Here is a 13,163-nt window from a genome sequence, read left to right as displayed (position 1 = left end):
CAACAAGCATGAGTGAACAAACAGGCGACTCCTCCTTGGCCGTGAAAGCCCTTCCTAGCCAAAGCCAGAAGAGTTAAGCTATATTTTTCATGAATTGTTCATTGCACACTTTTGGCTTTCTTACCTTTAGGGCTAAGAAGTTTTCTGCCTATACTAAAGAGACCAAAAAAACATCCCACTGTTAACCAGATAGCATGAATGTTTAACAAAATTACTGTCACCAAGGATTTATTCCTCAATAATGACATGCTTAATTCACTATAATCCAGTGTGGTTGGCAGCCTCACCAGCAAAGGACATATAAGTGAGAAATAAAGGCTGCTGGGAGGTAGGCGCGGTGGCTCACACCTGTAATCACAGCACTTTGGGAGGCCAAGGAGGGAGGATCATTTGAGGTCAGCAGCGCGAAATCAGCCTGGCCAACATGGTGAAACCCTGTCTCTACTAACATACAAAAATTAGCCTGGCGTGGTGGTGGAAGCCTGTAATCCCAGCTACTTGGGAGGCTGAGGCAGGAGAATCGCTTGAGCCCAGGAGGCAGAGGTTGCAGTGAGCAGAGATTAAACCACTACACTCCAGCCTGGGTGCAGAGTGAGACTCTGTCTCAAAAAAAAAAAAAAGAAAGAAAAGGAAAAAAAAAAAAAGAAAGAAAGAAAGAAAAGAAAAAGAAAAAAAAAAAGGCTGCTGGGCCAAGCACAGTGGCTACACCTGTAATCCCAGCTACTTGGGAGGCTGAGGCAGGAGAATCGCTTGAGCCCAGGAGGCAGAGGTTGCAGTGAGCTGAGATTGCACCACTGCACTCCAGCCTGGGTGCAGAGTGAGACTCTGTCTCAAAAAAAAAAAAAAAAAAAAAAAGAAAAAAAAAAAAAAAAAAAAAAAAAAAGGCTGCTGGGAACTGAGACACTCCTATGTGCCAAGCACTGTGCTAAGTGTGCTTTGTTGCTTTGTTTTATTTGGCCCTCACAATAACCTGTTGTTTCTTAGGTAAAGACACTGAGGCTCAAAGACATGAAATAACCTGCTTTAGGTCACAGAGCCACTAAGGGGCAGAGCTGGGGTCCAAACCCAGGTCTGTGTGACATCAAACTCATGCTTAGCTTCCAGTTTTGGCCATGAAGCAGTAATGGGTATCCTATTTAACTTGTCTTATAGAAAGCTGTGTAACTGAACAAAATCTATGAAGCAATTCTTTAGAGTCACTGGACAACAGAGAGACAGGTCTGTAATCCTTGAGAGGCAGAAAACACACAAAACGAGCCCCATATTCATCCTGGATTTCTACCTACGGGCACTTCTCAAGTCATGGCACAGGAGAAGCGGAGCCCAAACGGATCAGCAGGCTCACTGGGTGGAAGCAACAAAGACTAGAGCCTGAAGCAGCCAGACTTTGTAGAACAGGGTAATGGAGAGGAGGCAGCTGTGCACAGAAGGGGTTCCAGAAATCTCATAAGGGTTCACTGAGCCTTTGGCCAATACGGAGCTGCACATGTGCAGGGTGAGACTCCAGAGGCCTGGTAGAGAAAAGCTACTGGGAAGCGGTGAACTGAATGGAAATTCACACAGGGCTGGGAGATGCTGGCATTCTGACAACCAAAGTGAGAGAACTTGCTGAACACCCCGGACATTCAGCTGAGAGTCCAGAAAGGGCAGACCTTAGCTGCAGGGATACTCTAGCCCTAGAGTAAGAACACTCTAGTCCCACTTAACAAAGCCTAAAAATAAGCTTCAATGGGATGGAGTTAATCCTCCAAACTCAATACTCTTAAAGCAGAATGATGACATAATCCAGACCTTCAAAAATGTCAGAAACACAACATCTAGCATTTAACTGAAAGCTCCTTGACATGCAAAAAAGCAGGAAAATGTGACTCCTATGAGGAGAGAAAACAGGCCATAGAATCAGATCAGGGGATGACACAGATGTCAGAATCAGCACACCAGGACTTTAAAACAGCTATTATGAGTGCATTTATAAAGGAAAAAATAGTTAAAATGAGTGAACAGATGGAGAATCTCAGCAGAGAAACGAAAACTGTGAAAAAGAACCAGATGGAAATTCTGGAACTGGAAAATACAGTATCTTAAATGAAACAAATCACTAGGTGTGCCGCGATCAGTGAATTTAAAGACAGGAAAAGAGGCAACAGGAAGTAGCCAAACTGCAGCAAAGAGGGGGATGGGAAAGGACTGGAAGAAAAGAACCAAATCTAAGAGACCTGGAGGACAATACCACACAGTCTAACATATGTGGAACTGGAGTTCCAGAAAGAAGAGAGACAGGCAGAAAAAAGATTTCAGAAGATAATGACAGGAGAATTTCAAAATTTCATTAAAAATTTCAACCCACACATCCAAGAATCTCTGAGATCCAAGCAGAACAAACACAAAGTAAGTCGCACTTTGATACATCATAGTCAAATTGCTGAAAGCTAAAGAGAAAATATTAACAGCAGCTGGAGGTGGGGGAGGGGGGTGCTTAATATGTAGGGCAACAATGGTAAAAATAACCTCTGAGATCTCATCAGAAGAAGTGCAAGCCAGAAGACAATAGAATGACATCTTTAAAGTGTTAAGAGAAAGAAACTGTCAACGTAGATTTCTATATGCAGCCAAAACATTCTTCAAAAATGAAGATGAAATCATGTCATTTCAGGCGTATGAAAGCTGAGAAAATTTGTCACCAGCACACTTTCACTAGAAGAGATGTTAAAGGAAGTTCTTCAGGCTGAGAAAATGATACCAGAAGGAAACTTGGATCTAAACCAAGGAGTGAAGAGTATTGATAGGTGGGTACATATAAAAGTCCTTCCCCCTTTATATCTTCACTTCTTTAAAAGATGAATGACTATTTAAAACAAAAATAATTACAATATATTGTAGGGTTTATAACATACGCACAAGTAAAATGTATGTCAACTGTAAAGAAGTAAGGTAAATGGAAAAATCTACTGCTGCCGGTCTCTGATACCATACATATTGAGGTATAATATTTACTCAGAATAGGCTGTGACAAGCAAAAGATGAATATTTAATCCCTAGCAACCACTAACAAAATAAAGCAAAGAGATATGGCTAAAAAGGAAAGAAAGAAAATGGATTACTAAAAAACATTTGGTTAATCCAAAAGATGGCAGGAAAGGAGGAACAAAGAACAGATGACACAAGTAGAAAACAAACAAACAAAAACAGGCCAGGCGTGGTGGCTCATGCCTGTAACTTCAGTGGGAGGCCGAGGCGGGAGGTTCACTTGAGCCCAGGAGTTTGAGGGTGCGATGAGCTATGACTGCACCCCTGTACTCCAGCCAGGGCAATAGAGCAAGACCCCGTCTCTTAAAAAAAAAAAAGTGAGATCCAACTATATGCTGCCTACGAGACACATATTTAGACTATAAGACACAGATAGTTTAAAAGAAAAAGAATAAAAGGTATATCATACAGACACGAAACATAAGAAAGTCAGAGAAACTTCATTAACATCAGACAAAGCAGACTTCAAGAAAATGAGTATTGCTAGAGAGGAAAAGCAACATTTCCTAGCAATGAAAGGGTCATTTCACCAATGAGATATAACGATCCTTACTGTATACAGTCAGCCCTCCATATCCATAGTTTCTACACTCATGGATTCAACAACCACAGGTTGAAAATATTTGGGGTAAAAATTATGTCTGCACTGAACATGTAGTCTTTTTTCCTTGTCAATATTCCCTAAACAATACAGTATAACAACTGTTGCATAGCATTTACATTATATTAGGTATTATAAGTAATCTAGAGATGATTTAAAGTGTATAGCAGAATGTACATAGGTTATATGCAAATACTATGCCATTTTGTATCAGAGACTCGAACATCCTCGGATTTTGGTATCCAAGGAAGGTCCTGGAACCAATCCCCCATTGATACTGAGGTGTGACAGTATGCACTTAACAATAAATTACATGAAGCAAAAACTTGCAGAGAATAGACAAATCCACAATTCAGAGTTGCGAGATTTTTGACATTTTGGGCTGGATGACTGTAAAAAATTAAAAATAAAAGAGTTGGGAGAGTTTAACACATCTCTCTCAATAACGGACATAATAAGTAGAGTGAGAATCATTAAGGACATAGAAGACTTAAACACTGTCAAACATCTTATCCTAATTAACATTATAGAACACTATATCCAACAATGCAGAATACCTACTTTTTAAGTACACTTGGAATTCACCAGTATAGACCATATATGCATATTTCAAAGGATCAAAATCACATAGGGTATGTTCTTTCACCACAAGAGAATTAAATTAGAAATCAAGAATATAAAGCAATCAGGAAAATCCCCAAATATGTGGGAATTAAGCAAGGTACATTCTAAATTGTACACGAGTCAAAAAAGAACCCAGAGGCCTAGGTGGGAGAACTGCTTCAGGCCAAGAATTTGAGACTAGACTGGGCAACATAGAGAGATCCCATCTTTACAAAAATAAAAAATTAGCTGAGCATGGTGGCATATACCTGTCATCCCAGCTACTTGGGAGGCTGAGGTGGGAGGATCACTTGAGGAGCTGGAGGCTGCAGTGAGCCATGATTATGCTACTGCATTCCAGCCAGGGTGACAGAGCAAGACCCGAAAAAAAAAAAAAAAGAAGAAAGAAAAAGAAGGAAGGGAGCAAGGAAGGAAGGAAGGAGGGAGGGAGGGAAGGAAGGAAGGAAGGAGGGAGGGAGGGAGGGAAGGAAGGAAGGAAGGAAGGAAGGAAGGAAGGAAGGAAGGAAGGAAGGAAGGAATTCATGCTTACTGTAAAAAAAAAAAAAATCTGAATTGTATAATACACAGCTCTGCCGAGATAAGCAGTTTGGTGTATGGATATTTCTTTAGGTTTTTTCTGAGCATAAACTAACATGCTTTTTTAAACAAAAATGAGCTCACCCCCTGGATGCTGCTGAGCAAATTGTTTTCTGCCCCTCCCTTATTTAGCCATGTATTACCGACATCAAATCACTTTACAGGTTTATTTTTAACAGCTGCCTCGCAATCCATTACATGGGTTTATCACAACTTATTTCACAAACCTGCTTATTAACAGAGTTGGAGGTTGCCTGTGTTTCTCATTATGCTTCTGCCACATCTCTCGCTGCACATCTGAGTGCCGGAGCAGAATAAACTCCTAGGAGTTAAATCCCAGGGTCACAGGGTTTGTGCAGTTAGCGCTTTAACCAATAGTGGCTCTTGCCTTTCAGAAAGTTGTGTCCATATATAATCCCACCATCCTAAGTGGGGTCTTCTGATGAACTCTGTGGCAGTGAGTGTGGGGCTGTTTGTTTGTTTTCGTTGGTTTGGAGACGTTCTCCTATGGCTGAGAGATTCACAGATGTGAAGTTTAGAACCAGGCCAGCGGATGGCCGCAGCGGAGCAGACAGCACCCAGAGCTCTGGGTTCAGACAGGCATTTGCAGAGAGATCCCAAGGCTACCACTTCCTGCCTTAGGTCCCTTCAAATGGGTTTGCTTAAATATCATGATGTCTTGTGTTTATCAAGAACCCCTTTGAGAAATGGGAACTTCCTGAGGCAGTCTCCAAATGCTTAATTATCTAAACAAGCCCCATCGTGGCTCTTAGGTAACAAGCAAAAACCATGATGAGCCTTCCTATTTTCATTTTTGGAAAAATCTAGGCAGATAATTTCATCTCTTCATAATTGGTGTGCTGAATGCAATTTAAATTAAAAAAAAAAAAAAAACCTTTTCTTGAATGAGTGTGTCTGCATCATAAAATAGAGCACCGAGACAATTATTTCCAGAAAGCTCTGCACTGCATTACAGTATTGCTGTTGTGTGTTCAGACCCTCCCACCACCACCAGTGCCCCTCCGTGCTCACTCTGTCCCTTCCCGTAACGATGTGTGCACGCACGTAAGCAAGTGGTGCCGCCACAGGTAGACTGCTGGTCATCAGAACAAAGAAGCCATCCCTAAGACCGCTGGCAATTTTGTCTTATAACAAGAGACACAATCAAAAGGAGAAGGAATTATTGAAATTTATTTTTAAAGATGAACTCAAGGAAAAGCATTTTTTTTTCTAAATGTCCTGGTTAATTTTCCATGGCAACCAAATTTGCAGAATAATTGTTCAGGTCTCTATCTTCATTTTAGGGGTGTGACTTTTATCATGGATTCCTTGCTAGTCTCAGTGGCTTTAGAACTGTAAGCTGGAGGAGGCCTCATTGAGAAGCATTTTTATTCAAAGCTTGATCCTTCTGGGGTGGTATATACATATATTTGTATGTATATACATGTACAAACATTTGTACTTATATTTGTATATACATATACAAATATATGTATATACATGTATAAACATTTGTACATGTATTTGTGTGTCTATATATTTGTTTGTATTCCCTCTCTATATTCATATGGCATACCTGTATAATTTGGGGGGTTGTATGCATATGCATATATTTGGGGGTGCAGGTCTCATGTTCCCTCAGTAAATACAGTAGAGGTTATTCAGGCTTATGGAGCATGGTGTGCGTGGGGGCAGCGCTTTTAACTCCCTTCAACCTGGCAGTGTATCTCTGCTACAGTTTCTTCCTCATTCCCATCCCTTTATCCTCCTGAACACAAGCTGGCATCCAAGACCGCCTGGGACCAAATCGGGAAAGACCTGGAGAACTGATTTCAATATTTTCTCTCCTCCTGGTAAAATATTTATTGAAACTGTGCAGAGCGAGAAGTCTTCCTCTGGTTCAGAAATTGTTTGCCTGTAAACACACTGACCTGGGTTGGGGGCGCCAAACAAGACTGCAGAAAATAAATAAACAGCACATTCCTATTATGCAGGAGCCGAGGCTTCAGGGGAGATGGCAGGGGCAAGATGGGAGCCACCCCTGGCATACGGCACAGACAAACCCCCGGCTCCAAAGGATATAAAAAATGATGACTGAAAAATGTTCTGTCTCTTTGGGCTGTGGGCATGTTTTTAGTGGTTAATGTTTTTATGGCAATATTCTTCGGGAGGAAAAACATCTATTCCTGCAAAGATGGACTAACAGAAAATTGTTAAGAACAAAGAGCCAGAAAAAGAAGTGATACTGACCCTTTTCCCCCACACCACCCCAGATAAAATGAGAGAGCTGGGGAGGAGGGGCAGGAGGCAAGGAAAGGCGCTCCAAGCTGGGCATCCCAGCGCCTGGGGCACTCACCATTGACAAGCCTGTATTTCTGGGCCAGGAGGGCGGCCTGCAGACTCTTCCCACTGCCCACAGGCCCGAGCAGCAGCACCCTTGGGGTGAACGGGGCATTAGTACGATGGTTGCTTTGGACATAGGTCAGAGCTGGAAAGAAAGGATATGAGGATAATGAACCTAGGTCCTAGAGAACAGGAAACCAGCTTGCAGCCCCTCTGCTTTGACTCTTTTAACGGCAGTAACTACTTTTCTCTTTCACAGCACCATGGAAGCCCTCTGTGCATCGGGCGAAGAGGCGGGGAAAAGAATTATGTGGCAGGCCTGGGCACCAAGGCAGGGAGCAAGTAGTGAAGTCCACAGAAGCCACCCTCGAGCGCTGCCCTGGAATTCCTCTCAACACAGGCGTCTAAACACGTGCAGGTGTCTGCATTTCCTTCCAGGCTGAAGGAAGGATTCCTAGGGCTGGCTGTGTTGCAGCTGGGAGGCTGGTCCCGGGACATGAGAGCACTCTCTACAGGGCTGGTGGCTTTTCCTACTGATTCGGGCTGAGCCTCCCAACCGGAAGCCCTAGCACTAGGCTGGTCTTCTAGAATTGCACGCTGGCTTTCTGCTAGGTGCACCTGAATGTCAGACACAGGCTTTGATAAACGCATCCAGCCACATAGGGGCCCAGTGCCCAGGGACTTTTAAAGGACTCGAATTAGTGGAGAGTAATTTGTGCAGCTGCACTCTGGTGACACCAACTTTGTTGCGACTCTCCAAAGAGGTAGTGATCAAATAGGTCACAAGAGTGGCCAGATGTAGCTGCACGGCCCTGGCCTGTGGTGTGCCCCTGGCATTTGGTGAACAAAGAAGTGAGGAGATGGGGTGAGTGTCTCCAACAATGAGGCCGCCTGCACCATGGGGGACACTGGATGCCAAGAAGCCACAGGAAAAACATCAAACCAGTCGCCTCCTGCCAGAGCTCAGAAGCGGGGAGCCGCGAGAAAAAGCTGATGAGGCTGTAAAGGGCAGCATTTCGGGCACCTGAGGCAGGGCAGATGCCCACAGATGAGGCACGGACCTGGGCCAGCCCCCAAGCCAGCCTTCGAAATAGGGTATCCTTCCCCAGACAGACCTTCCCCCTCCTTCCAAGGCCCCAGACTGTCCTATGCAAAGTCAGCCACGGGTGGCCCCGTTACACCTTCCTGCCGGTCTGCCTTTGCCAATGTGCCTTGCAGTGGATTCTGTGCTGGTTGAGGGGCCAGGCCATTCCTGCTTCCCTCAGGAACCTGCCACCCAAGAACGAGGCAGATTCCTCATCCTCAGCACTACCGACATTTGGGGCCAGAAGATTCTTTGTTGCCCGGCTGTTCTGGGCACTGCAGGATGTTGAGAAGCATCCCTGGCCTCTACCCGCTGGGTGCCAGTAGCACAACTGCAAAGTATGACAACCAAAAAACCTTTACAGACATTACCAAATGTCCCCGGGGGTGCGGCGGGGGCAAAACCGCCCCCGACTGTGAACCGCTGGGATATGGTCATTGTGAAAACCCTGACCTCTCAAATCTTTCAGGGCTTTTAAATTGGAAGGGTCATTAGAGAAGAACAGTCCCTTCTTTTTAGAAGGCACGGATGAGTTAGAATGGACTTTTTTCCAGGTTGTGATCAGCATCACCAATGGCATGTACTAATTGCTACGACAAATACTCCCCAGGCACCATCTCGTTTGTTTGACCCAGCAATCCCCTGAGGGCTGCATTATTCACGCCCCATTTTACAGATGAGCCAATTAGGCTGAGACTTGGCAGAGCTGGGGCAACTCTCCCCAACCTCCCGCCATGGGTACCATTCCTCCACTGAGCGAAGCCCAAAGGAAGCTACTCAGGCGAGCCTCTCTTTCTTCTCAGACCTTCCATAATCCCGTGCATCTGAAAAGCACAAATACTACAGGCAAAGCAGCCTGCTTACAAATGATGCTTAATTTACAGTAAATAACTAAGTTAATTAGAAGTAATGATCCCCCAGACAGTCTCAACATCTGATTATTCTTTTTAAAAATATGTGGTTGCTGGGTGCACTGCAGAGAGATTAAAAAAACAACACAGAGAGAATTTTGCATTCCAATTTTCAATTTATCTCTCTGCATTATTAATTAATAATAATTAATATTCAGACATTCACATTTTTATTTACAATTCCAGGCATGAATTCTTTATGAATGATCATATGAACTTTTAAATTTAATTAAGTAATTTGAAAGTAATTAATGTGTAAATTCAGAATCACGGCACAAGATGAATGTTGTGGTTGTTTCTCTTAAGAGTGCAGTGTTTGTTACTAAAGACCCTTCCGAGATGCAAAATCGCTGGAAAATTATAAGCCCTCATAAGCCTGGCATTTCTTCTTTAAGTAGCGACACTTTCTACTAACCCACCCGTTGGCTGACTGCCCCCTTCAGAGGGCGAGGCTGTTCAACCCACGCCGGCAAACATCGCATCTCCGAGCTCAGTGTAGCAATGAGGTTTATGCACTGAGTCTCCTGGCAGGAGAGGGTGCTGGGAGAGTCAGCAGGGAAGGGCTTGAGGGAGCTCAAAACCACCTCCCCAGCAAAACAGAACTCTTCTTGGAGAGATTTGAGAGAATATATGAAAAAAAGGACTTTGTAAACTGTCAAGTGTCTTAAATATCTGTGATGTTCCCTGCGTCGTAAACGCTTCATTTACCCGACACTGTGTGGAAGGGGATAACTGGGCTTTCAGATGACGGAAGCTCAGCAAGACTTTTGAAAATGACAATACAACTGTTCGGGGTAGAATTATTCCACCTTGCCCTTGCCTTTTTGGACAGGGTGTTGAACAATGATAGGAGCTATGACGTCTGATGTTTATTGAGGCTTTCCTCTGCACCAGAACTGGACTTGTGGCTGTGGACACATGATTTGGAGAATCCCATTTAATCCTCACCTACGCCTGGGAGGAGGGCACAAGTTTTGTTCCTATTTCAGGGATGCCAAAACTAGGGCGCCGAGGAGTTAGGAGAATTGCTGAAGGCTGCACAGCTGGGCTGCATCGGGGCTGAGATTTGAACACGTTGCCCAGCTCAGCCGTTCCCCAACCTCGCACAGGCCACCGGCAGTGGCTCCTGAGCTGCTGGGAACATCAGCCATTGCTGTGGACAGCAAAGCAGTGCCAGGCGCGGGGCCATGTATCTCCATCCTAAATGAAGGATATCACCTGTGTTGTGTGTGTGTGTGTTTTGTTGTGTTGTGTTATGGTGGTGGTTTTGTTTTGTCTTAATCTTTATATATTTCTTCTTTCCTCTCCCTCAAGGTCAGGCTCAAACTTCTTCCTACCATGTCCCCCCCAACCCCATCCCTCGCCTCTCCTCCTCCCAACCCCATCGCCACCAAATCTGCTGTGGGCCAGAGATGTGACCACGTCTGAGTGTGGAACATTAGCCCAGGGTCTCCAAGTGGGGTGCCCCCAGGGGATCCGCACACATGCGTTTCTGGGCAGGGAACCCGGGTCATCTATGACTTGACTCCCAGGGTCCCAGGCATGTCCCAGACACTGGCCACTACCAGAGTAAGGGACAAAGTGGTAGAGGGCACAGTGAGCCCAGCCCTTGGCCGCCTGTCCAGGGTGGGGCTGCCTGCTTGTGTTTACCCTGGTAGAAGACGTCCACACATGGCTGGTCAGCACTGATGACTTTGAGGATTTTGGGGTAGGAGGGAATGACCCTGATGATGTTCCTATGATACTCCAGCAGTTTCTGAGCCGTCTCCAGCTCTGAGATGTCTTCTGGTACCATCAGACGGTTCTGGATTTCAGATTCGGGTGGCCAGTCAAAGGTGGTGTGATAAATCTCTGCAAGGAGAGAGGTGCGCAGTTAGAAATGGCCATGCAGGGACCCTGTGGGCGCTGCTGTGCCCGGCTGGGGTGCTTGCTGCCCTGGAGGCCAGGCCCTACAAATTCCTGGGGTGTGGCTGACCGCAGCAGGACATCGTCATTCAACACCAGCACTTCCAGCTACTCTGAGCCTTAACTACTGTTCTTGTTACAATACAAGAACAGGGCCCAGGGCAAGGGCTGCCGTGAACTTCTGAGCACTTACTCTGTGCCAGGCACTCTGACAGGCACCTACCTGCAGACTCCCATTTCATCCTCAGAGCCATCACATCACCCATTAAGTTGGTATTTTTTTTTTTTTTTTTTTTTTTTTGAGACGGAGTCTCGCTCTGTTGCCCAGGCTGCAGTGCAGTGGCCGGATCTCAGCTCACTGCAAGCTCCGCCTCTCGGGTTTACCCCATTCTCCTGCCTCAGCCTCCCGAGTGGCTGGGACTACAGGCGCCCGCCACCTCGCCCGGCTAGTTTTTTGTATTTTTTAGTAGAGACGGGGTTTCACCGTGTTAGCCAGGATGGTCTCGATCTCCTGACCTCGTGATCCGCCCGCCTCGGCCTCCCAAAGTGCTGGGATTACAGGCTCGAGCCACCGCGCCCTGCCCTAGGTTGGTATTTTCATCCCCATGTACAGATAAGAAAACTGAGCCTCAGGTATCCCATGTCTACAGCCAGAAAGGGGCAGAGCTAGGGATACAACAAACCCAGGTCTATCTGCCACCATAGCCTGAGACCCGGACAATCAAGGGCAGTCCAGCCTCCCCCCATCCTCCCGCCAGCCCCTTGCTGAACTGCCTGGTCTTCAAGGCCCAGTTCAAGGGCCCTGTCCCCTGCAGCACCTGCCAATTCTCCCAGGTAATGCTCATGCCTCTCTCTTCTGTATGCATACCAAAGAACAAGGGGTGTCAGGGGGTACATAATTTGTCCGAGGGAGAGGCAGACACGTCCCCTGGCTCCTGTGTGGGCCCCAAGCCCAGGTGCCCCGCATGACCCCCCACACTCTACTCTGGCTCTGCCACAAGAAAGTCTCCTCCTTTAACCTAAACGGGCCTCCCTTTCCTCATCTACCAGAATGTACCCCTGCCAGTGTCTTCCAGCTCAGAGCCCATCCTGTGGCAGCCTCCCCAGAGCAGAATGCGAGCTCGGGAAATGGCAGGCAGGTTGTCACCACCAGGGTCTCTGAAACCCCATGGGGCTGGGCGGGGGTGGCCATAACCACACCTCCAGTTTGAGGGTCGATTCTCTTCCCCAGGTTTCTCTCGATCAGGACCGTGTCTGGAGCACTCAGCACGACTGGACAGAGAAGAAAAGGAGCAAAACCAGGCATGTCAGGAAGCGGGTGCCACACATATGAATAGCACAGACCAATACTTGCTTTAGGTTTTTTGTTTTTCTGTATAATGACATTGAAACAACAATCATCTCCCATCCCCATGAATTCCTAAGAGAAAGGTCTTCTCGCAGCCAAACACAAAGAGCGTAACATCAGGACAGAGCGTAACATCGGGAAAGAGCGTAACATCGGGACAGAGCATGGCCCAGGACTGAAAGTTTTGCCTGTTAGCAATTTCCCTCATCACAGATAATGCCATGATGGGATTGTACCGAACGCTTGCACAGCATTCTAGCTGATTTCCTTCCTGGGACAAAGAGTCACCAGGCTGAAAGCAAAACCCCACTTTTTTGAAGAACCAGCCCTGAATATATTTAGCTCTGTGAAAAATTCAGCTGTGCTGTCCTCTTCCTTGCTGGGTCTCGGACAGTGCCTGGGCGGAGGTTGGGAGCAGGCGGCATGAGCGGGGTGCTCACTGGCCACCAATGGGGCTGCAGCTCTGGCAGGTGGGGGACCCGTGGGAGCTACTCACTGACGTGTCTGGGGGTGATCCCCAGGGTCTGGATCCTCAGGGCCTGCTCACGCGTCTCGGGGATGCCATCCAGAATCCAGCCCTAGACAGAGGATTCAGAGAGGTGCTCATCTGTTTTGATTTTTAGATTTTTTGGAATTATTTTAAAAGGAACATAATAGCTTTATAGAAAGACTAGAGCTTTTTTTTTTTTTTTTTTTTTTTGAGGCAGAGTCTTGCTCTGTCACCCGGGCTGGAATGCGGTGGCC

General features: G+C 46.1%; 1 protein-coding gene across 1 annotated transcript in view; it reads right to left on the bottom strand.

The window, feature by feature from the left end:
* Positions 1-13,163, bottom strand: part of AK8 (adenylate kinase 8) — a 176,573-nt gene that overhangs the window by 104,996 nt on the left and 58,414 nt on the right. The window contains exons 6-9 of the mRNA XM_011931163.1: positions 12,916-12,997; positions 12,272-12,343; positions 10,817-11,017; positions 7,185-7,316 (exon numbers count right to left, since the gene is read on the bottom strand). Of these exons, the coding sequence (XP_011786553.1) occupies positions 7,185-7,316; positions 10,817-11,017; positions 12,272-12,343; positions 12,916-12,997 (487 nt within the window). The remainder of the gene's footprint in view (positions 1-7,184; positions 7,317-10,816; positions 11,018-12,271; positions 12,344-12,915; positions 12,998-13,163) is intronic.

Source organism: Colobus angolensis, unplaced genomic scaffold, assembly GCF_000951035.1.
Source record: "Colobus angolensis palliatus isolate OR3802 unplaced genomic scaffold, Cang.pa_1.0 Scaffold9, whole genome shotgun sequence".
NCBI classification, from domain to species: domain Eukaryota; kingdom Metazoa; phylum Chordata; class Mammalia; order Primates; family Cercopithecidae; genus Colobus; species Colobus angolensis.
This window is presented reverse-complemented; position numbering and strand designations above follow the sequence as displayed.